The 25,525-nt window shown below is 42.8% G+C and overlaps 1 protein-coding gene across 5 annotated transcripts in view; it reads right to left on the bottom strand.

Moving 5' to 3' along the window:
• The window catches only part of LNX1 (ligand of numb-protein X 1), a 207,855-nt gene that overhangs the window by 6,197 nt on the left and 176,133 nt on the right, over positions 1-25,525 (bottom strand). For all 5 annotated transcript variants that reach the window (XM_028491833.2, XM_028491835.2, XM_028491834.2 and 2 more), the window contains 3 exons: positions 11,779-11,913; positions 5,160-5,337; positions 3,180-3,411 (listed from right to left, as the gene is read on the bottom strand). In XM_028491833.2, the coding sequence (XP_028347634.1) occupies positions 3,180-3,411; positions 5,160-5,337; positions 11,779-11,913 (545 nt within the window). The remainder of the gene's footprint in view (positions 1-3,179; positions 3,412-5,159; positions 5,338-11,778; positions 11,914-25,525) is intronic.

The following is a 25,525-nucleotide window of genomic DNA, read 5'->3' as shown; positions in this document are numbered from 1 at the left end:
GGCCCGCGTACCGCAAAAAAAAAAAAAAAAAAAAAAAATCTGTTAAGCAAAAGGGGAAAGGGTTTGACTGGGTAAATGTATAACTTGGAGGGAAATGTCTTCTTTTTGAATTAAAAAAAAAAAAAAACACAAAACTATTTGCAGCCTAAATCTCTAGTAGTTCCAGCAGGCAAGTAACTTTTGCTAAGGCCTGAAACTCTTAGGACATCACTAATGCCAAATGACTAGAGACATTTATGCCCATGGTATTGCATCAGTGAGAAAGAACCTGGCACCTTCGGGGCTCTATGCAGTCAAGATCAGAAATGCCAACCTGCAAGATGGCCCTGGTTCCTTCCTTTTATTATAAACCTCCAGCAAACAGCCACTCCAGGACAAAATTAGCTCAAAGGTTAAAAAATGAACCAGAGACACATTATAAAGAAAAGGCGGAGAGTAACAGTAAAAACAGTAACAGACAAAAACCGCTCACCAGAAAAATGCCGCCACAGAAATGAAATGCTGCTAGAGAAAAGGAAATTTATAACCAACCCTGTTACTGTGAATTGAAAATAGTTCTGAAACAGTGGCTCTGTAAAAGAGATCAAGGCAGAGATATAAGACTTCAAGGGGAGATATAAGACCAGAGGAGAAGAAACGGGCCGAGAAGAAAGACACGGAAGGGAAAAATAAGAACACAGAAATGAAAGTGACTACAAAGGCAAAGACGTACTACTGAAAACACAGTAAGGGTTATGAAGGACAGATCAAAACAAGCAAAGAAAGCAAACAGAATTGAAAAGGATTCAAGAGAAAATGAAAGATATAAAACAAAAAGAGGTAACAAAGACATATCTGGACTCCCGGAAAAGAAGACGCCAAATAACAGAACATTTATCTTGAACGTTAGGTAGAAAGACCAAGCCACATAGAGAAGGAAAGAAATGAAAGAGGCCTCACTTCTCCACATCACCACTCAGTGCGAGTCAGTGATGCAATGCCTACGAAATCCAAAAAGAGGTGATCAGATAGTTTATAACCAAGTAACCTATCACAGGGTTGTACAGATATAGCATGATTTCTTTAACCAGTTCCTATTGGTAGAGGACACGACAACAGTGCAATGAACATCACTGTACCTTCCTTATGAATTTTTTGCAACATTGCTTATGAAAGATGAAAACAACCTAAGTGTCCACTACCAACAGGACTGGCTGAATCAATATGGTACTTCTATACAAGAGAATACTATCGGCCGTAGAAAAGAACGAGGCAGCTTGATGTGTACTGATGTGACATGATACCCAAAGTATATTCTTAGATTAAAAAAGAATTATGGTACATCATAGTGTGTGTTACCATTGTATGTGTGTGTGTACATATATACCTAGACTAGGGGTCAGCAAACTATAGCCCAGCCCAACACCCAATTTTATAAATAAACAGGCATGCCCATTCATCTATGTATTGACCGTCTATGGCTGCTTTCACACCACAACAGCAGAAATGAATAGAGGCAACAGAGACATCATGACCCTCCAAATCTGCACTCTCTGGCCCTTTTCAGAAAAAGTTTACCAACCTCTGACATAGACACTCCCTGGAAAATTACACAAGTCATTGGTAACTGTGACCTCTGTTGAGCGGATCTGAGGGGCCAAGGGTGGAAGACTCACTTTCACTCTCTCTCTACCCTTTGGTGCCCTCTGAATGTTCACTGTGCTTATTACTACGAGCAGAGGAGGGGATGAAGGAAACTAAGAATTGCCAGGGGGACTGCAAACCAGCGTTGTCTTCGCTGGTTTCACACTTTCTATTCTTCCAAAGGAAATGAGCAAAATCCAGATTGGACTTCTGATAAGAGCAGGGAAGTGCTGTGCCCAAAGTCAAGGGCAAAGGGAGAGGGAGAGAAAGCCATTCACTTCGTTGTATGTGAAGTAAAACACATCTCACATTTGTTCTGTCTTTACATGAATGAACAGCAAGGAACTCTGTTTTATAAGACAAGTAGCTTTCAAGCACAAAAATTGTTTTTTAATGATCCATTTTAATAGATTGAAGTTTTAGAAATTTTTTTTTCATACGATTTTAGTTAAAGTAACATTCTCTTCTTCCACCCAGGAAGAAAATTTTTTTTTAAAAGTAAAAAATTTTTTTAAAAATTAAAAAATTTTTTAAACTCAATGCTCAGTTTTTAACTTAAAATATACTCATTTAAAAAATATTTTATCAACTAGTGAAGGCTAAAAAGGGAATCTCAGTGTGTATTTGAGGTAGGGATGTTTTTTAAAACCTCATTTAAAATTAAAAGAGAGAGAGAGACCAACCTATCTCCACCCTCTAGAAAAATATACTAAAACCAAACATCCTACTTTCATTCGTTTAATCCTCTGCCAGCATATCATCATCAGTGACTCTAATGTTTAACATTTCAGTCATGCATTTGGAATTATTAAGGCAATCCTTTGAAGGCCAAGATGCAGGTGAGCAAAACCCCAATTTATCTGTCCTTCGAATATTTGATTTCTGTATCTAGCCATTTAGCAAGGCTGCCCTCAAATCCTTTCCTGAACTTTCCAAAACATTTATCTGGCTCCCCTCTAAGGCTCTAGCTACATCTCACTGAGATGACAAACTAGCTGCTTCCTGAAGGTTTACAGGAGGACTTTTCAAGAGTAGGAACAAGGGAGAGGTGATCTGAGACAGGCCCTCAATCAACACAGGACCCAACATCTGGGCAAAGGCAAAATGTGCTGCTGCATTGCTCTGGGTTTAGCTGGGGCCACCGGAGAGCTGGAAAGGTGAAGCCACAGACGGGTTTTACCTCCATGCAAGTTCCTAGGCCCGCCACTAGCCAACTGAGAAAAGGTGACCTTGCCCTGCTCCAGAGTGTGTGAAAACAGCGCCCTCGCTCTGTCGACTGAGCTTCCTGACACACATACGTCCCACACAATCGAACGTGGCAGCCCTACGAGCTCCTCGCCGTGAAGGGCAAACAGTGTTTCCACACCCAGGCTTTCGTCTCTGCCCAAGAATTACTGCAGTTTCAGTTACAAAAGGGAACACCAACTCTTTCAAATAGACCCGCAACCAAGCCTGGGTCTCATTGCCCTGAATCAGCCCAAGACAGTGAAACAGTGGTCTAAGAACTATCATCGTTTCCTCCCACACCTCCCCAAGGATGTCACGCTGGGACTCACCGTGGTAATTCCAGCCACATGACCCAGGAGGGGGACCGGTTGCCTGGTGGGGTCGTGTCTTTGTGGGTGGAGTCCAGTGCTGCTGGGCTGCTGCCTTCTTCCTGGGGCTCACATTCTCTGACTTCCAAAGCTTTAAGTACCACCGAGGAGGATGTGCTTTTTAACAAAGCAACCGCCTCGCTCCGGCTGACCTCTGTTAGTTCAATCCCGTTAACATTCAACAAAACGTCACCTAGTGACCGGAGAAGCAGAGGCCATTCTTAGTAAGAGTGCAAACTGGAAAGGCAAAGGGGCAGGGACTGACTGGGATGCGGGTACGTGGGGAGGGCGAGGGGCACTTCCTTAGCCTCACGTCAACATGCGGCTGGGCAGTCACACATCAAATCGCGAGCAGCGTGCGTGCGCCAAGGCGGTGGTAAATCATGTGGGGGGGATTCTAAAGCACACCTATTGGTATTTGGCTCTTGCCTTAAAAAGGGGGAGAGGGAGGGAGGGAGATAAAATAGCCACTTTCACTGTTTTATCAAAGAAAACCTCTTTTTTTTTTTTCTTTTCTTCCCATTTTTAGCACAAAGGCGGAGCAAGTGGCAAAAGCGCCCAGCACCCACACGGAGCCAGGCATGTAGTAGGCACCCAATAAATAAGGGATGAATGAATAAATAATAAGCTTCCCATGACCACGTTCACTGTTTAATCAAAGAAAACCTCTTTTTTTTTTTCTTTTCTTCCCATTTTTAGCACAAAGGCGGAGCAAGTGGCAAAAGCGCCCAGCACCCACACGGAGCCAGGCATGTAGTAGGCACCCAATAAATAAGGGATGAATGAATAAATAATAAGCTTCCCATGAGAGAGTCTGACAGATGAGTCTGCGGCAGTTAAGAACAATGGGCCTGGAACTGTGTTCCTAAAGAGGTGGGAAGAAGAGGTTCCGTTTCTATTCAGTGCAAAGGTGCTGACAGCTACCACTGGTTAAGCCCCTACTGTGTGCGGGGCCATCCTATCATATAACCCTCTGCTCACGTTCTCTCACTAATAAGTCACTTCGTGGTTGACCTCATCGTTCTCCACCCGGGTGCTTGGGTGAAAAAGAAAAAAGAAACTAAAGTACATACCTCCCCTACCTCCATTTCCTATCTTTTTATCTCCCTCCTGTTTTTCCGCCTCCTTTGAATATCAACTTTCTCACACAGAATAACCGTAGCAAGAGTAAAAGGACAGGAGGAGAAAGATGGGAAAGGCCTTGAGTTCATCCTGAACCCCAGAGAAGCACCGTTAGGCTGGCTGACTGAACCCCTTCACACATGCCATCCCCCTGTGGCCTCTCAGGCTGAGCAACTGTACCTCAAAAACTTCACATTTTATTTCTTGAATCTGAACACCCTGAAAGGGCATATCGGCTCAACCATCCATGGGAATTGACAATACTCTCAAAGATACAAATTGGACATCTCTTTCCTTCAGTCTAAGGAGCCCAAGTCACATAAGATTAAAGTAGTGAAACACTTTTCATCAATGGGAAAGTACCTGGCTTGGTATTTTCACTTAATAAATATTCACTGAATCAAAATCTATCAAATTATTTCTCCTATCCAACCCATAAATGGAACAATTCATGAACAGTTTCATCACTGGATCAATCCACCAAAGAATTACTTAGAATGAATGGAACCAAATTATGCCAGTTAATCAAGGCAACTTGCTCATAACTGTAGCTCTTCCGTATTAATTCTTGGCATTGTTTGCAGATACTCACTTTACCAGCAAGCAAGGTGGCCCACATCAACCCACATGAACCAAGAGGGGTGAAACCCAGTCCAGGAACTTTACTCAAACTAATCATGGTCAATGGGTAAGAGATGCCCTGGCCAGATCACCCTCACATTCTCTTGTTAATTCTGGAAACAGTTACCTAACCCAGTAAGCCGCTAATTCCTTTTAACACTCTGCTGCCCCAGTACCTTAAGTCTCTTTACTTCTTACCTGTTTTTATTCTTCCATCTCTGCTTATGACTCCTCCGGGCTCAACACTGATGACATAGATTGGCAAATTCCACTCCCTATGTGATGCTCCCCCTGCAACGGTCATGCCGAGTGATTCACTGGGGTCTTTTTGGACACTTACCACCTTCTCACGACAAGTGACTGCAGGGTAGAGGGGCTGAAGGCACAAACAGAAAAACAAATATAGCACATTTGTTCACAAGTGGGTTTGCATTTCTTACATACAAAAGACTACTAAGATTGCATAAATATATGATGGTGGTTCTTGGTCATACATAGAGAGAGGGAGAGAGAGGCAGAGAACTCCTCACTTGGTCCTCACTCAACAGAGTTACATTATCCCAACTTCCATAGGCTGGCTCAGAGAAAATTTATATTCCAAATGGGAGAAGTAAAAAATGAGAAGAGAAATAGGTTGGAGACCACTGGAGAAATATTAAGTATACAAAGTGAACTGCACCCAATATTTTTCAGGTGATCCATTTATTCCTTTATTCCTTTATTTATTTATTTTTTTTTTGCGGTACGCGGGCCTCTCACTGTTGTGGCCTCTCCCGTTGCGGAGCACAGGCTCCGGACGCGCAGGCTCAGCGGCCACGGCTCACGGGCCCAGCCGCTCCGCGGCATGTGGGATCTTCCCGGACCGGGGCACGAACCCGTGTCCCCTGCATCGGCAGGCGGACTCTCAATCACTGCGCCACCAGGGAAGCCCACCCATTTATTCCTGATACAGTGAGTCAACATTTCGTAAAACTCTTGTCATGCATGAATATCAGGAAGTTTTTCTAAGTTAAAATGTAACCATATTTAAATTAAATAGTTCCAGTTTAATTTATGCAGGTAATCAATTACAGAAATCCTCAAAGAAAAATAACGAATTTCCTAGATATTATACTCTAAAATCTCACCAATATCTAGGTTTGCCCCAGCTGACAACTTTACTCTTACTTTAGCAGTCCTAAATAATGTGCAGTTATAGCCTTTAATTTTATTACGTAAAACATAATATATACATTACATAATACACATTGTAGACCAACTTTTCAAAAGCAAATTAATTGTGATTTGATTCAACAACACTAGATTAAAAACATTGAAGCCACATTCAACATTATCTTGAAGCAATAAGAGTAGGTTAAGGGTACTGCTTTATCAATGAATATGAATCAATATATATTTTTCAAAAAAGTTATTCTCCTTCCTTCTTGGGCAGTGACCTAGGAGACTAGGTGGGCATTTGCAGTGCAAATAAATACTTATAACACTTGATCAAACCTCAAAGAAGTCTATGGTTCAAAACATAGCTTATAGTTCTATCTAAAGAAAGAAAATTTTGAAACACATCTGACAAAAATAACCAAGCTACAGAACAAAATATAAGTATACTACCTTTCATTTAAAAAAAAAAAAAGAGGGAAATAAGAATTTGTACTGATATTTGCATTTTCATAAAGAAATTCTGGAAGAAAAAGTGGTTGAAAAAAAATAAAGTTAACTACCTTTCATTTAAAAAAAAAAGAAAGAAGGAAATAAGAATTTGTACTGATATTTGCATTTTCATAAAGAAATTCTGGAAGAAAAAGTGGTTTCATGGGGATGGAGGGGGAAACTGGGCAGATCAGGGAAGGGTGAGAGACTTAATATATACTTTCCATTTTTTGAACCCTGTGAATATATTATCTATGCAACAAATCAAATGAATTATAATCAAACTTCTGTAAATTTGATGGTTGACATCATATAGATCTAATGCTTGCATGTACAGAATCAATTTTTAATGCTTCATTATGAAGCAAGATAAGCCTAGGATTTTTGTACATTTATTATCTGATGATTTCCTATGGTTTTAAATAACCCACGTCTGTTTTAATGGCCTTATTGTATACAGTAATGCCCTGTGACTGTATCCCTAGCCCTGAACATTGTGTTTAACACATTGATGATGGTAAGTACATGTTCGTCGAATAAATGGATGGATGAATTGCAAATTGCCACATTGTTTTTGATTGTAATAGAATAATAAATTGGAAATTAAGATTATAGCAAGGTATATGTTACAATTAGTACTTGTAAGGTCTGGGTTGTGTTTATATAAACCTTAGAACTTTGAAGTGCCCGGTAGAGATTGGTTGTCAGATGAGGGCTGTAAAACTGAAATGGGGCTTTCTTCAGAGAAAAGTTTCAAGACAAGACAAGCAAGTAACAGGATGAACATAGTGATCCTAGCATTCCAGCTGAGGCAAAGGAGTAGACTTGGAGGGGATCTCAAGATCTGTCCTTAGTACATGACTTTTCCTTTTTAAAAAGCAGTTAGATTCAGGATGTCTCTTCCTTTAACTACAAATGTCTCTCAAAAGATCCCAGCTTGGAGATGTAGGCAGTTCTGAAATGCCCCCAACTCAGGGCAAAGCTCTAAACCCAGAGACTCCAACAGGCTGCCCTGCTGCTTCAGCTTGTTCCTGGGGATATTCATAAGGCATTTATTCCCTGTGTTCTCAAAGAAGGGCTTAACTCCATTATTTCTAGGGGGCCTGGGGTATTGTAGGGGTAGTTAGTCAATCTCTCAAGGTGATGCCTTATACACATATGGAATGCTCTGGAAAATAAGGACATCTTTTTGATGTAAATACACACACGCACACACACACACTTTATCTCTTCTTGAACAGCTGCCTAGTATTTCATTGTGTGAATATGCCATATCCACCATTAATGACCTTTTGGGTTTTTTACAGTCTTTCACAAAATTAAACAGTGTCACTGTGAATATCCTTAGACACACATATCTTGTGCACTTGTGTAAATATTTCTTCAGGCTAATGTCCTAGAAGTATAACTGCTAAATCAAAGAGCCTGAGCATTTAACATTTTTGATAGATGTTGATAAATTACCTTTGAAACAGCTCTATCATTTATACTCTCAACAATACGCTGTGAAAATGCTAATTTCCCACAATTCACCCAGTACTGGGTTTTAGCAATACAGTATTTATAATGTTTACCCAGGTGAAAAAAATTCCAATAATTTAATTGCCTTTCTACTAGAAAGTTCGAACATCGTTTGTTGCTATTTGGGTTCTATATAATTTTTTTAAATTAATTAATTTATTTATTAATTTTTGGCTGTGTTGGGTCTTCGTTTCTGTGCAAGGGCTTTCTCTAGTTGCGGCAAGCAGGGGTCACTCTTCATCGCGGTGCGCGAGCCTCTCACTATCGCGGCCTCTCTTGTTGCGGAGCACAGGCTCCAGACACGCAGGTTCAGTAGTTGTGGCTCACGGGCCTAGTTGCTCCGCGGCATGTGGGATCCTCCCAGACCAGGGCTCGAACCCATGTCCCCCGCCTTGGCAGGCAGACTCTCAACCGCTGCGCCAGCAGGGAAGCGCTATTTGGGTTCTAATAGTAATAAGCGAGAGATTTTATAACACTGTAATCACTCCAGGTTCCTCTGACTTCATCTATAAAATGGGTCAGAATGCCCACATACTGCAAACCTGTGGCTAAAAGAAATGCAGTTAAATGGAAGATATGGCTTTTATCTGAGAATACTTTGGTTAAAAAATGTTACTACATTCATGTGAAAGGAGCAAAATTACATATCCTATGAAATATTCCAGAAGTTCCATTGGCTTCTCTCCTGCCACTCCAGTTAATAGGGAGTGTTACTGAGGCCTTAATTATTTTGTCATGAATAAATATTGCCTGAATAATGTACAGACTGGCCAGATACTCCTTGAGGAAAAGAAAAATTATTTGTTGTTTACTTCCATGTGTCAGGCCAGGCAAACCGAGGCTCACCATTAAAAAAAATTCGATCAATGAATCACAACTGGCAGGAGAAAGATTGAGTGCTGAAACCTAGGATGTCTGACCCTAAATCCTTGCTCTCCCCTATATACCGCTCTCCTTTTAGAGGTACCGTTTAAACATGTGATATAAATTAATCTATCAAGTTTCAGGTGAAACTTGAAAAACACACGTGAAAGAATTAATTACCCAATTATTCCAGAAAGAATTTGTCCCACTGAACAGAGAACTCAAACCAAATTTAATGCTGTCAAATAAAATACATGACATATAAGATTTGAATGTTGAAAGCTATGTCCTCCTGGCTGCAGAGATGTGCTGTCTATGCTTTCAGATACAAGTCCCTGGAGACAGTCTTTCCACCACACCTCCTCAGTCCTTACCAAGCAGTCTTGCTGCACTGGGCACAGGGGTGTTTTGTTGAACAGGTACAGGCTCAGCACGGATGTCTGGGCTACCCCAAATCAAGGTGTCCTGTGCCTCTGACAGACACTCGGTTCCCCACCAGAGAGAGATCCATGTTAGGGACAGAAAAACCCAAGTCATCATCCCTCGACAGCCCGAACCCTTCACACCCAGAGTTGCCTAACTTTGGTTGGGAGAAGACGAGCTACATACGACAGAGATCTTCTTTTGCACCCGTGTTCTGTCCCCACCCCCTTCCCTACTGTGGAGACCTCAGAATATTCCCTAATGTTTAAAAATATAATTTTTTATGACACAGTTCAAACTGATTAAAAAGTATCACGGGCACCTGTATACTCATCATTCAGCTCTTAAAATACGTTATGGAATGTTTGCTTTGGATTTTTAAAAGAAAACATTTCAGACGTATAATAAAAGTATAAAGATGAACATGATGACCTACCCGTGTACTCTGCAACGCAGCATCAGAAATACAGGTTGTGTGTGCAGCTCAAGTCCCTCTGTGATTTTCCTCTGGTCACGTTCCCTTTCCTCTCCCACAGAGGTAACCACACTCCTAAATTTGATGCCTATCATTCTTTAACTTTTCAATTGGCTAAAAACTTCTCTGTCTCACAAATCTTGGTTTGCCTTCTTTGGTATTTCTTTGAATCATTTAAGCTCCTACTTTCAAAAAGCCATGTTGCTTCCTAAATAAAACTTTAGTAGGATCATAAAAAACTAAATCATCAAATGTCTATATGTCTTAGTTTAATTTTAAATATGCCAGTGTGTGTGTGTGTGTGTGTGTGTGTGTGTGTGTGTGTGTGTGTGTGTGTGTGTGTGTGTGTGTGTACATTTCAGAAGGCAGAGAGAACTATAAATTAAAATGAAAATAATTACAATTTCCCACTAGGCCAGTCTGTTATATATGTTTTCCAGGAACTGGACACATGACAGGAGGTTGCAGCAAAAATTTTATCAGATTACCCCAGCTGTTTCCATGATTCAGGATGGTTAGGCAGAAGGGATTATAAAGCCCACAGTGCTGGTGGAAGCTGCATTCTTAGTGGTGTAATGAACCAGAATATAATATGGTCTAGTTAACTCAACTATAATTAGATCAAAACTTTAATTAATTGAGCTAATAAGCTAGTTTTCCATTAATAAATACCATTGGTTTAATTTAAACACTAATGGTATTTATTAGCAAAAAGACACCAGGGAGTCCCTATCCATAAAAGGTTTTAGCAGGAGGTACTTGGTTTTTCTAGATTGTTTATTGTAAATAAAGCTGAAATTTATGGATTTATGGGGCATGGCTGTCTGGCTGGCTGGAGAAAGGAGAGGTGGTGTAGCTTTGTAGGCTGTGCAGTTAACAGTATATAAAGCAGAGGTATTCCAAAAATCAAAAATTTGAGTACTGTTTCTGTATCCACTGCTCAAAAACTCAAACTCATAAGTTATTCCAAACTGAAACACAGCCTTACGTAGAATGTAGGCATTTCTTAATCTCTGTTGCAAGAAGAATGGGCTACCTATAAGATTTTAGTGACAAGTGATTCAATGAAACCAGGTCCCAGGAGGAATGATGGCTAGAAACTCATTGCCATCACAACAGGATGCCCAGCCAAGGCTATAGGACTCTGAATTTGCACTAAACAAGGTTTGTGTTGCTTAGATACCCATCCAAATGGAGAGGTTACCGTATTGCCCCTAATAAAAGCCATGACAGAAGTACATATTGCGCTAAGTCACCTCACTTAAAGATAGGCTACACTTTGCTGCCCTGAAGGAGGCATTCTGCCTAGAGAGGCATTCCGCTTCATCCACAGTGTTTTAAAATTTTTCTGGAATTTAACGCCGTAAGGACATATGCTCTCTGGTTTGTCCCACTCCCACCACTCCCTAATGTTACATGAACTTCAAGTGTTTTTATTATCTTCCTGGGTCGTTCTTGCAAAAACAAACTGACTAAAGGGGAATCATTAATTTTCAGGCAGACTGGGAACTTCAAAAACTAGAAACCAAGCAAACCTCTTGTTTCATTTCAAAGTGAACGGGAGCAGAGTCCTTAAACAAAACGCCTGTTGGAAAAACACGACATCCATCTGGCTTAGGCTAGAAATTAGGTCCCCACATGAGGTCTGGTTTTCAAGATCAGGTTTCAAAACTCTCACGCACCTTCCTCCCTCCTGCTTGGATGAAAGACACCTGTTATCTCACCAGTTCTCGAAGATGGGATTTGGGGCTTTCCATTTTACAAGACAAGTCAAATAGTGTTTAAGTGATGAAGTCCGGAGGTGACACTTAAAAATGTTCAAGTATGCAGCCTTCCCAAGAAAGAGCTCCCTGCAGGAGCTGTGGACATACCCTGGCTGGGCCTCACCTTGGGAGTGTTGCTCCTGTCCCCTGGCCCTGGGGACCGGCTGCCGCTGCTGTTCCAGCCAGCTTCCTGAAAGATGTCAGGACTCTGCTGCCGAAGCTGGCGGGACATGACGAGGTGAACGCGCCTTTCACTGGCCTGTGTGATAAGACACAGGTGTTAGCCACTCTGAGCTTCCATTCAAAGCACCCAGCACCAGTGGCTTACCAAGATATGAGTTTGGTTTTACCTTTTTTTACGAAAAAAAAAAATTATTTCTAGTATTTTCCATGGCCATGCCCACTTTGTAATTTGGCAAGAACTTAAGTTATTTCCTTTATCCCTAAATCGGGTAATGAACATCGCTTCAAGGGAAAAACTAGGGAAGGTTTGACTCATTCAACAGTCTTTGAAAAGACACCGTTGGACATTGCTAATTTATTTTTAATGAATTGGCTCCACTGCACACAAGCCATGTCTGCAGGACTTTCCAGCTAGAACAGAATGTACGGAGTAAAGTGGTAGCCCAGCCCAAATCCCAGGTCAAAGGTCTAAGACCACAGGTAAACAAGAAAGAAAAAGAAATGGAGTTGGTGGCAGCAACACTACCACTGCAGGAAGAGGAATCCTGTGTCTGACAGTTTCAAACATTTGGGCATTGGAAAGGATGAGCGTTTCAGAAATCTGAGGATGATGGCAGGTTATAATGCAGCCTGATTAAAGGCCTTTGCCTCGATCCTTTTTTATGTGACAGCCACTAATTGTGATGACTAGTCCTCTCTGCTATGTACCCTGACACTTGGACAGAGCATTGCAGATAGCAAATGCACTGATTATTAGGAAGGTTCATTCCACACCATAAATTTACCTATTGGCTCTCTGCCACAGATGAGTTTCACTTGTGTCTGAGAGTGTGGATCATTATTCCAGAACTGCTGACTATTGAGGTTCCAGACCTGCAGGCCAGATAGACTAGACCTTGGACCTGTGAAACATCCATAACAAGGCTCCCTGATGGTCCAAGATAAAGTAGTTTGCTGACCTCCCTGTCACTTGAATAAAAGCTGACCGTGGCTAAGTCACGACTAGATTTGATTAGAAACCAGGAAAGGCTAGGTTTGAGGACAAGGAAGGCGGAGAAGAGAGGAATAAGTTCTAGGCGTTCCCCTCTACATCTCATCCCCGGCTCAGCATCACAGCACAGATGGACAGCGGCCTGCCTGCCCTCTTCCTTTACAGGCACAGTTGTCATACCATGGACAAGTCAGGTCGTGAAAGGAGGCCATAGAAAGTCCACGCTCTTCTCCATGGGCTCAGACAATGGGAGTGGAGATATTCGCTTCCTGCCTCTCTGCAGCTTCCTTCCCATGACCCGTAACTCACTCCCACTCTCCGGAACAGGGACCTTGTCTTAAAACCTTAAGCAATAAGAACCCGCCAATAAATCAAATCCCCACCGTTGGTCCAGCCCAAACCTTCATGACTTTACATTCTTATATTAATGTCTCTTCTCGGAGATCTCTTGAAGAAGCTTAGGGGTCATCAGTTGGGTGGCTGTACATTAGATGAATGTTTAAAAACACCTGCTAAAGTGCAGTGTCTGTTGTAAACATCATGGTGGATGGTGGGCCAGGAGAGTTGACTCATTTCGCATAAATGTAGGAAACCCTACAAAGAAAGTCTAAGTCCTTCACTCACTCTCCTTCACATCAAGCCTGATCATCACCTCTGCTGCCCTGCCCAGTCATTACTTCCATACCCTTTCTCTGCTCATTTGCCTATCTTGAATTCCCTGGTGTCTCTCATCATATATAAAGCCTGTGTCAGAACAGGATAAAAATAACAAGCCCAGGAAACAATAATGAAGTAAGCTGACATGAAGAACTATGGTATTAACCAACTAAACTCAGTTCTTGGAAGAGTATTTTGTAATAACTGTCTCTTTCTTTATACCGTAGGCCTCATTTGGAACTTTCTGAAGGAAAAATTACTAAAAGATAAGAAGTGGCAACCATTCCAGACAAAACTTCAACTGCTGAGCCCAGATGTGTTCCTTATCTTCAGGGAAACTCCGACGTTTTGAAGGATCTCGGTGGTGACGGTGGGTTTGTGTCCAGGCCCCCATGTTGTACCATGTTCATTCTGCACCAGCAGCAGTGGCAGGTCTAACCACCTCGTGATGATTGAGAAAATCTGAGACTTTTACGTACTGAATCAACTTGCTAGGCAAAATCCCAAATGCCAAGAAATAGCCTAAGAGCTATTTAATTCACATTTTCCAGCACGAATTTCTCACTGGATTTTTTGGCAGGAATACACCCCAATAAATAGCCCTGGCATCAACTTACTTGGAAATAAATTCCCTGCAAGGCTGGATCCCCAGCTCTTACCAGCCACCTTATAAATTGCTCTCAGAGAGATTCTATTTGATGCTCTTTCTTACCGAGCATTTGAAGTTGAAGGTGGAAAGTGGGCTAATGTGTTTATCCTGTCTCTAACTCTCAGGAACAGCTGGATTCAGTGTCGAGAAATGGCCCTTAGCACCAGGTAGCCTTTCTTTCCACTGGTGTGAGTGTGGGGTGAGTGTGAGAAGAGGGGAGTCACAGAAAGACTGAATGAAGGAGAGAATGGCAGGAACTTATTTATTTCATACTCACATAATCTGTGCCAGGAAGATGGGGGCAGCAGGCCTGTCATTTAAATAACAAACCTCAGGACTTCCCTGATGGTCCAGTGGTAAAGAATCCGCCTTCCAATGCAGGGCACACGGGTTCTATCCCTGGTCGGGGAGCTAAGATCCCACATGCCATGGGGCACCTAAGCCCACAGGCCACTACTACTGAGCTCGCGTGCCTCAACTAGAGAGCCTGTGTGCTGCGAACTGCAGAGCCCATGCGCTCTGAAGCCTGTGCGCCAAACTAGAGTCCACGTGTCCTAGAGACCACACACCACAACTAGAGAAGAGAAAACCCACACGCCACAGCTAGAGAGAAGCCCTGGCGCTGCAACAAAAGATTCTGCATGCCTCAGTGAAGATCCCGCGTGGCGCAACTAAGACCGACGCAGCCAAAAAATAAATAAACAAAAATAAATTTTAAAAAAACAACAGACGCTCAAAGGAAGAGAGAGCACAGCATCTTTCTTGCATTTCTTGGGATGCTGTAATTTGGGCAAAAGGACTGTTTAACAATTGTGACTCTTTCAAGTGGCAGACCAGGCTAGAGGTAAATCCTTTTTAATTTTTCCTCTCCTCTCTTCTCTCCCTTAAACATTCTAGATTTTGATCTAGACAAATTCTGGACACAGTGGTTACCAGTTGCACAGCCTGGCTGCTGTATCGTTTTCTTTCTACTCTAAGAGCCCAAGCATTAACTCCCTCTCCTCCTTTCCTTGGCTAAGGGGAAGGGATTCTGATGGCCTCTATGTTCTCCCCTGTGGACCTCCGCTTGTTGGCAGGTGTCTTCTACATTCTGTCCCTGTGGCTGACAGGTGCCTGCTCTGGACCAGCCACTGCACTAAGAGCCTTGGGAACATGGCTCCTGCCCTCAGGGAGCTTGTCCTACTTCAGGGAGAGTCAGAAGCAGGTGCCAGGAAAGAGAGATGGGTAGCACACAAAGGAGTCTCCTGAGGTGGGACCAATTGCTTCTAGCTGAAAAAAACAGGACAAATCTCATATTCAGAGAAAACCAGAGGGCTAAAACCGAGTAGCATTTCTCATGGAAAGGCTTGTCTTTGTTTTGTTTGATGACTTTCTCTCTGCTCTTTTGGATTTGACTCAAAACTGCCTATAATGTTTATACGATGAGAGTAACCAGAGGTCACAGAAGGCAGCCATAGGCCGGCAGCCTCATTTATATTTAGCCCATTTCAAAATAATATGATTCCATCTCTTACAGCTGGAAGGAAGAGTCTGAAAGCGCTACACTAATGCCTCACAGGGCAAGCATCTTCCATCGTGTTCAGCTTGGAAATGGCTTTTTCTCTACAAAATCCACTATGGTTGATAAGAACTGCTCATATTGTCAGGATGCAACATGGACCAGAAGCTTCACAGAGAGATGTAAATCAAAGATGCCACTGCACAAGGGGCCAGGAGAGGCATTTTTGCAGAGCTGTGCTTTGGAGCTGAGTGAGACTTTGTACTGACCCAGTGTTGCATGGGTCCAAGCGGTGGCTGTTTAGCCAGTAATAACTAGGGCAGAGCAAGAGTTGATAGAGTACCTGTACTTCAAGGTGTGACCTAACCAAAGGTCTAACTATTCATTTGCGAAGGAAGTTGGAGTTAAACCAAATGTACTCTAGCATTTGCTGCTTTTTAACCATATATATATATATGCATGCATATGCTTAAAAAAAACATTTGGTAAACTGTAATTCATGTGGGTTTGGTCACTGCATTGATATATTAGCTTCATAAAATATCAAGTTAAGAGCTACCACACTCGTGCCCCCTCAATGCCACAGGGTATAGTTCTACACAAACACATAAAACAGAGTACTCCAAACTGACTGTTGGGCATTGAGACTGTGCTGCCCACAGCAGACAGACCATGTACACGGCCCCCTTTATGACATAGTATAGACCCGCTTGACTGGAGGTCCCTCTTCTTACAGAGATAAGAGCTGTAGTTGGATTTATAATAATAAGCTATTTACAGAGTTCGTCTCTACTTAGTGCTCCATCCATTAGCATCAGAGGTCTCTTTGTTTTTACAAATAATTATAGTTTTATTTATTATTTCCAAAGACATTGTAGTATATAATAGAATGTTACATGTCAGGTGCAAGATGCAATAACTCTTCCTATCCCTTCGAAGGAATATCCCAGCCATAGGTCACACTCTGTGGGAAGATTGAAAGAAATTGCTGCTATATAGCTCTTCCCATGGATCTGAGAGACGGATTGTGATTTTTCAATAGCAGCTATAAGCCAAGAGAATTAACTGTTAAACTATGAAAAGCAATAAGAGTTTGGTAATTTTACTGAATAAAACACCAACACACTAACAGTCAGCAATTTTCTTATATATCTTTTTTTCCAAGGTAACAGTAGTGTTTTTTTTAACTGCACACATCTATAAACCTAATAAATAGGTTTTCTCTTTTTTTTTTTAATATACAGCAGGTTCTTATTAGTCATCCATTTTATACACATCAGTGTATAATGCTACATGTCAGGTGCAAGATGCAATAACTCTTCTTATCCCTTCGAAGGAATATCCCAGCCATAGGTCACACTCTGTGGGAAGATTGAAAGAAATTGCTGCTATATAACTCTTTCCATGGCATTATAGTTTCTATCCTCAAGAGGTCATAGACTCCACTGTATCTGATAGACTCTGGGTCTAAGACTGGCTCACGTCTGGAATCTGAGAGACGGATTGTGATTTTTCAATAGCAGCTATAAGCCAAGAGAATTAACTGTTAAACTATGAAAAGCAATAAGAGTTTGGTAATTTTACTGAATAAAACACCAACACACTAACAGTCAGCAATTTTCTTATATATCTTTTTTTCCAAGGTAACAGTAGTGTTTTTTTTAACTGCACACATCTATAAACCTAATAAATAGGTTTTCTCTTTTTTTTTTTAATATACAGCAGGTTCTTATTAGTCATCCATTTTATACACATCAGTGTATCCACTATTATTGTGTTACTGTCGATTTCCTTTTATAGCTCTTAGCAGTTGCCTTATATATTGAGGTGCTCCTGTGCTGGGTGCATATATACTTATAATTGTTATATCTTCTACTTGGATTGATCCCTTGATCATTATGTAATGTCCTTTCTTGTCTCTTGTAACATTCTTCATTTTAAAGTCTATTTTATGTGATATGAGTATTGCTACTCCAGCTTTCTTTTGATTTCCATTTGCATGGAATATCTTTTTCCATCCCCTCACTTTCAGTCTGTATGTGTCCCTAGGTCTGAAGTGGGTCTCTTGTAGACAGCATATAGATGGGTCTTGTTTTTGTATCCATTCAGCCAGTCTGTGTCTTTTGGTGGGAGCATTTAATCCATTTACATTTAAGGTAATTATCGATATGTATGGTCCTATTACCATTTACTGAATTGTTTCAGGTTGTTCTTGTAGGTCTTTTCCTCCTCTTGTGTTTCTTGCCTAGAGAAGTTCCTTTAGCATTTGTTGTAAAGCTGGTTTGGTGGTGCTGAACTCTCTCAGCTTTTGCTTGTCTGTAAAGGTTTTAATTTCTCCATCAAATCTGAATGAGATCCTTGCTGGGTAGAGTAATCTTGGTTGTAGGGTTTTTTTCCTTCATCACTTTAAATATGTCCTGCCACTCCCTTCTGGCTTGGAGAGTTTCTGCTGAAAGATCAGATGTTAACCTTATGGGGATTCCTTTGTGTGTTATTTGTTGTTTTTCCCTTGCTGCTTTTAATATGTTTTCTTTGTATTTAATTTTTGACAGTTTGATTATTATGTGTCTTGGCGTGTTTATCCTTGGGTTTATCCTGTATGGGACTCTCTGTGCTTCCTGGACTTGATTGACTATTTCCTTTCCTATATTAGGGAAGTTTTCAACTATAATCTCTTCAAATATTTTCTCAGTCCCTTTCTTTTTCTCTTCTTCTTCTGGGACCCCTATAATTCGAATGTTGGTGCATTTAATGTTGTCCCAGAGGTCTCTGAGACTGTCCTCAGTTCTTTTCATTCTTTTTTCTTTATTCTGCTCTGCAGTAGTTATTTCCACTACTTGGGCGGCTATTTCCTTTTCCATGTTAGGGAAGTTTTCAACTATAATCTCTTCAAATATTTTCTCGGGTCCTTTCTCTCTCTTCTCCTTCTGGGACAACTATAATGCGAATGTTGGTGCATTTAAAGTTGTCCCAAAGGTCTCTTAGGCTGTCTTCATTTCTTTTCATTCTTTTTTCTTTATTCTGTTCCGCATTAGTGAATTCCACCATTCTGTCTTCCAGGTCACTTATCCATTCTTCTGCCTGAGTTATTCTGCTATTGATTCCTTCTAGTGTAGTTTTCATTTCACTTATCATATTGTTCATCTCTGTTTCTTTGTTCTTTAATTTTTCTAGGTCTTTGTTAAAGATTTCTTGCATCTTCTCGATCTTTGCCTCCATTCTTTTTCCGAGGTTGTGGATCATCTTCACTAATATTATTCTGAATTCTTTTTCTGGAAGGTTGCCTATCTCCACTTCATTTAGTTGTTTTTCTGGGGTCTTATCTTGTTCCTTCATCTGGTACATAGCCCTCTGCCTTTTCATCTTGTCTATCTTCCTGTGAATGTGGTTTTTGTTCTACAGGCTGCAGGATTGTAGTTCTTCTTGCTTCTGCTGTCTGCCCTCTGGTGGATGAGGCTATCTAAGAGGCTGTGCAGCTTTCCTGATGGCAGGGACTGGTGGTGGGTAGAGCTGAGTGTTGCTCTGGTGGGCAGAGCTCTATAAGACTTTAATCCACTTGACTGCTGATGGGTGGGGCTGGGTTCCCTCCCTGTTGGTTGTTTGGCCTGCGGCAACCCAACACTGGAGCCTACCTGGGCTCTTTGGTGAGGCTAATGGTAGACTCTGGGAGGGCTCATGCCAAGAAGTACTTCCCAGAACTTCTGCTGTCAGTGTCCTTGTCCCCACGGTGAGCCACAGCCACCCCCGCCTCTGCAGGAGACCCTCCAACACTAGCAGGTAGGTCTGGTTCAGTGTCCCCTGGGGTCACTGCTCCTTCCCCTGGGTCCCGACACACGCACTACTTTGTGTGTGCCCTCCAGGAGTGGAGTCTCTGTTTCCCCAGTCCTGTCGAAGTCCTGCAATCAAATCCCGCTAGCCTTCAAAGTCTGATTCTATAATAGGAATTCCTCCTCCCGTTGCCGGACCCCCAGGTTGGGAAGCCTGACGTGGGGCACAGAACCCTCACTCCAGTGGGTGGACTTCTGTGGTATAAGTGTTCTCCAGTCTGTGTGTCACCCACCCAGCAGTTATGGGATTTGATTTTGCTGTGATTGCAAAATCACCCCTCCTACTGTCTCACTGTGGCTTCTCCTTTGTCTTTGGATGTGGGGTATCTTTTTTGGTGAGTTCCAGTGTCTTCCTGTCAATGACTGTCCAGCAGCTAGTTGTGATTCTGGTGTTCTCACAAGAGGGAGTGAGAGCATGTCCTTCTACTCCGCCATCTTGGTTCAGGCCTTAGCATCAGAGGTCTTAATGACCATTTCTTTAAAAACATTCATTCTGGGGGCTTCCCTGGTGGCGCAGTGGTTGCGCGTCCGCCTGCCGATGCAGGGGAACCGGGTTCGCGTCCCGGTCTGGGAGGATCCCACATGCCGCGGAGCGGCTGGGCCCGTGAGCCATGGCCGCTGGGCCTGTGCGTCCGGAGCCTGTGCTCTGCAATGGGAGAGGCCGCAGCAGAGGGAGGCCCGCATACCACAAAAAAAAAAAAAAAAAAAACATTCATTCTGCATCTGCATTCTCTACTGGTTTCTTTTCCAAGGATCCCAGAGTGAGACAGCCTAGCTTTAACTGTGGGGATGGTTCTTCCTGCACCTTTGGGGGCTGCCTCACTTTAGCTCCCCTTCCAGCTAGGGCTCAAGTATTATTTTCAGTTCATCTACCTTGTGCTCACAAAGCCCCGGGGAACTGTGGAGCACTGGTTGCATACAGCCAGGAAGCCACAGCTACGGAAGAGATGGCAGACATCGTCTAATCCAACATTTCCTCTGTAGTTTGCGCTTTAATTCCACTCCAAAATCCTTGCCGAGTTGTCACCCAGCTCATGCTTCAGTGCCTCCAATGACAAGGAACTCACTGTGTCCCAAGGCAGTGCAGCACTAACTACAAAGTTTGTCCTTAGGTTGAGTTTAAATTTGTCTTTCCCTTGCTTGCCCATTGGTTCTAGTCATGCCCCCTCGGGCAACCCCAAATCAATTTCCATGTGACACGCCTATTTGAAAATAGCTCTCATTGCCCTCCCTGATCTCTTTTCTTTTCCAGGTCAAGTATTCCTAGTTTCTTCACTATTTAACATGTTTTCAAGTCCCCTTAAAAACTTGATGAACTCTTGATGATTCGCTGTAATAAAGCTGAGTTGGGTGTGCGTATGAGATTTGGACCTAGAAGACAAATCCTGGTCTGACCAACAGAGCAGGGACGTTTTTTGGATGGACCAGCTGCACCCGGGACCTCACTGATGGAGTTCCCATTTTGCCATTTCACGTGTGCATAGGGATTGTCTCTGTGTTCTATGGAGCCAAGAACTCCATAGATGTCTGTCTTCGTTATTACTGCGTAACTGAAAGATGACAGGGAAGCTCCCAAGACGCTGCTGTGAAGCACATCACAGCAGTGCAACCTGGTTCTGAGATCACATGTGGCACACGGACCCTACCTGGCAATACAGACAACAGGAGGCATCTGAACAGGGTTACCCACCGATATGCTAGAAAAATAACAAAGTTGTCAGCCATTCCTCTTGACATGGCAACATATTGCACAATGAGATACAGAAACAAAATCCTTGCCTAACGGTCCTGCCAGTGAGCAAGAGAACATTTGAGAAACAGAAATCTCTCTCACTAAAAGGAAATCCTCCTACACTGTTGGTGGGAATGTAAGTTGGTGCAGCCACTGTGGAAAACAGTATGGAGGTTCCACAAAAAACTAAAAATAGAATTACCATATGATCCAGTAATCCCACTTCTGGGCATATATCCAAACAAATCTGTAATTCAGAAAGATACATGCACCCCTATGTTCATAGCAGCACTATTCACAATAGCCAAGACATGGAAGCAACCTAAGGGTCCATTGACAGATGAATGGATAAACAAGATGTGGTACATATATACAATGGAATATTATTCAGCCATAAAAAAGAATGAAATAATGCCATTTGCAGCAACATGGATGGACCTAGAGATTATCATACTAAGTCAGACAGAGAAAGACAAATATCACATGATATCACTTATAATGTGGAATCAAAAATATGACACAAACTTATCTATAAAACAGAAACAGACTCACAGACACAGAGAACAGACTTGTGGCTGCCAATGGCAAGGGGGTACGGGGGAGTTTTGGATTAGCAGATGCAAACTATTATATAGAGACTGGATAAACAACAAGGTTCTACTGTATAGCACAGGGAACTATATTCATTATCTTGTGATAAACCATAATGGAAGAGAATATGAAAAAGAATATATATATGTATAACTAAATCACTTTGCTGTACAGCAGAAATTAACACAACATTGTAAATCAACTATACCTGAATAAAAAAAGTTAAAAAAATATACATCTCACTAAGCAATAAGTTAGGGCTCCAGAATTACAACTCTAGGATGAGCTAATGGTGTGCTGTTCGTTGCTAGTCCCTATAAAATGAGCTTGGTGAAAGCAAATCTGGTGTGTGTTGATTTGTTCACCACTGAGACTTTAGCACCTGGCATACATAGAGCCTGGTACATTCTGAAAAGAATTGTGAGTATCTTCTCTGGAGAGGCAGCAGCTACTTTAGTGAGTTAAGGGTGACCAGAGTCTGGCCAAGGAAAAGGGAAATTGAGGCGGCTTTGAGGAAAAGTGCTGAATAAGGACCTTAGGATTTGACAAGGGTAGAAAAGAATATTTGAGACAGCAATTTGATCTATTTTTCCCACTAGACTTTAGGTCCAGGTACATCTTTATGTTCCCAGAAGCATATCTTTTAAGTGCTAAGAAATTAACGATGACAGTCTGACTTATACAGGGTCATACAGATGTCAGTGACAAGCTCAAAATAAGAAATTAATTCCTGAGTAAGCAGAATGACCTAAGTCCTCAAACACCATTTCTTTTATAGTATCTGGAAGTTACTCTGATTCTGTTCCATGGTAAAAACAAAACAAAATCATGTTGGGGAATATGAGAGTTGGAGAAGGGTAATGAAGTTTCAAGATCCCCTAATATTTGGAGTGTAGGTGGGCAGGAGATTCACTCATAAAATTCTGAGTTGAAAGGCTGAACAGTTTTGCAAGTCATGCTTTAATCATGAATGCATGGAATTTGGAGCCCTATATAAAAATCATTTGGACTCTAAGAATTCAGCTCAAGAGAATGTTTTTAAAATTAAAAAAAACTGTTTAGTCTTATGTGCATTAAATTTACTACCATACTGCATTAAGAAAATTTGTTTAGATAGGGATTTGATTTTTTTTTTTTTTTTTTTTGCGGTACGCGGGCCTCTCACTGTTGTGGCCTCTCCCGTTGCAGAGCACAGGCTCCCGACGCGCAGGCTCAGCGGCCATGGCTCACGGGCCCAGCCGCTCCGCGGCACGTGGGATCTTCCCGGCACGAACCCGTGTCCCCTGCATCGGCAGGCGGACTCTCAACCACTGCGCCACCAGGGAAGCCCGGGATTTGATTTTATATAAGCTGTGCTAGTCTATAAAAAAAAAAAAAAAATCACACACACAGAACTGTCAGGTCTTATTTCTTGGTCATTCTTACTGGCTCCAGGGGACAAAAGTGCTGCCCCAGAACTCATGAGCTGGAATCACGTATTAAGAACAAATGTAGGCAATGGAGTAGTCCATTATTTAATTTCTGGCTCTGTCTAAGGCCTATCACATTCTTTTAAAAAGTCTGAAGACACACGGAGAGAAGATGGCGGAAGAGTAAGACGCGGAGATCAACTTCCTCCCCACAAATACACCAGAAATACATCTACATGTGTAACAACTCCTACAGAGCACCCACTGAACGCTGGCATAAGACCTCAGACCTTCCAAAAGGCAAGAAACTCCCCACGTACCTGGGTAGGGCAAAAGAAAAAAGAATAAACAGAGACAAAAGAATAGGGACGGGACTTGCACCAGTGGGAGGGAGCCGTGAAGGAGGAAAGGTCTCCACACACTAGAAGCCCCTTCGCGGGCGGAGCCCACAGGTGGCAGAGGGGGAAGCTTCGGAACCACGTAGGAGAACACAGCAACAGGGTGCGGAGGGCAAAGCAGAGAGATTCCCGCACGGAGGATCGGTGTCGACCAGCACTCACCAGCCCGAGGCTTGTCTGCTCACCCGCCGGGACGGGCGTGGGCTGGCAGCTGAGGCTCGGGCTTCGGTCGGAAGCCGGGAGAGGACTGGGGTTGGCTGCGTGAACACAGCCTGAAGGGGTTAGTGCACCACGGCTAGCTGCTAGCTGCGAGGGAGTCTGGAGCTGCCGAAGAGGCAAGAGACCTTTTCTTCCCTCTTTGTTTCCTGGTGCGCCAGGAGAGGGGATTAAGCGCGCTGCGTAAAGGAGCTCCAGAAACGGGCGCGAGCCACGGCTCTCAGCGCAGACCCCAGAGGCGGGCATGAGACGCTAAGACTGCTGCTGCCGCCACCAAGAAGCCTGTGTGCGAGGACAGGTCACTCTCCACACCGCCCCTCCCGGGAGCCTGTGCAGCCCGCCACTGCCAGGGTCCTGGGATCCAGGGACAACTTCCCAGGAGAACACACGGCGTGCCTCAGGCTGGTGCAACGTCACGCCGGCCTTTGCCGCCACAGGCTCGCCCCGCATCCGTACCCCTCCCTCCCCACGGCCTGAGCCAGAGCCCCCGAATCAGCTGCTCCTTTAAACCCCGTCCTATCTGAGCGAAGAACAGATGCTCTCGGGCGACCTACGCGCAGAGGCGGGGCCAAGTCCAAAGCTGAACCCCAGGAGCTGTGCGAACAAAGAGCAGAGGAGGAGGTCTCTTCCAGCAGCCTCAGAAGCAGCAGATTAAAACTCCACAATCAACTTGATGTACCCTGCATCTGTGGAATACCTGAATAGACAGTGAATCATCCCAAGTTGAGGAGGTGGACTTTGGGAGCAAGATATATTATTATTTTCCCCTTTTTCTCTTTTTGTGAGTGTGTATGTGTGTGCTTCTGTGTGAGATTTTGTCTGCATAGCTTTGCTTTCACCATTTGTCCTAGGGTTCTGACCATCCCTTTTTTTTTTAATTTAAAAAATTTTTCTTCTTAATAATTATTTAATACTTTTATTTTATCCTACTTTATTTTATCTTCTTCCTTCCTTTCTTCCTTCCTTCCTTCCTTCACTTTCTATTTTTTCTCCCTTTTATTCTGAGCTGTGTGGATTAAAGGCTCTTGGTGCTCCACCAGGCATCAGGGCTGTGTCTCTGAGGTGGGAGAACCAACTTCAGGACACTGGTCCACAAGAGACCTCCCAGCTCCACGTAATATCAAATGGCAAATAGCTCCCAGAGATCTCCATCTCAACACCAAGACCCAGCTTCACTCAAGGACCAGCAAGCTACAGTGTTGGAAACCCTATGCCCAACAACTAGCAAGACAGGACCACAGTCCCATCCATTAGCAGAGAGGCTGCCTAAAATCATAATAAGGCTACAGACACCCCAAAACACACCACCAGATGTGGACCTGCCCACCAGAAAGACAAGATACAGCCTCATCCACGAGAACACAGGCACTAGTCCCCTCCACCAGGAAACCTACTCAAACAACTGAATCAACCTTAGCCACTGGGGACAGACACCAAAAACAACGGGAACTACGAACCTGCAGCCTGCAAAAAGGTGACCCCAAACACAGTAAGATAAGCAAAAGGAAAAGAAAGAAAAACACACAGCAGATGAAGGCGCAGGTAAAAACCCACCAAACCTAACAAATGAAGAAGAAACAGGCAGTCTACCTGAAAAAGAATTCAGAATAATGATAGTAAAGATGATCCAAAATCTTGGAAATAGAATAGACAAAATGCAAGAAACATTTAACAAGGACCTAGAAGAACTAAAGAGGAAGCAAGCAACGATGAGCAACAC

The sequence above is a fragment of the Physeter macrocephalus genome, chromosome 7 (assembly GCF_002837175.3).
Source record: "Physeter macrocephalus isolate SW-GA chromosome 7, ASM283717v5, whole genome shotgun sequence".
Taxonomy (NCBI): Eukaryota; Metazoa; Chordata; class Mammalia; order Artiodactyla; family Physeteridae; genus Physeter; species Physeter macrocephalus.
Note: the sequence above shows the minus strand (reverse complement) of the source record. Positions and strands in the feature narration are given on the sequence as shown.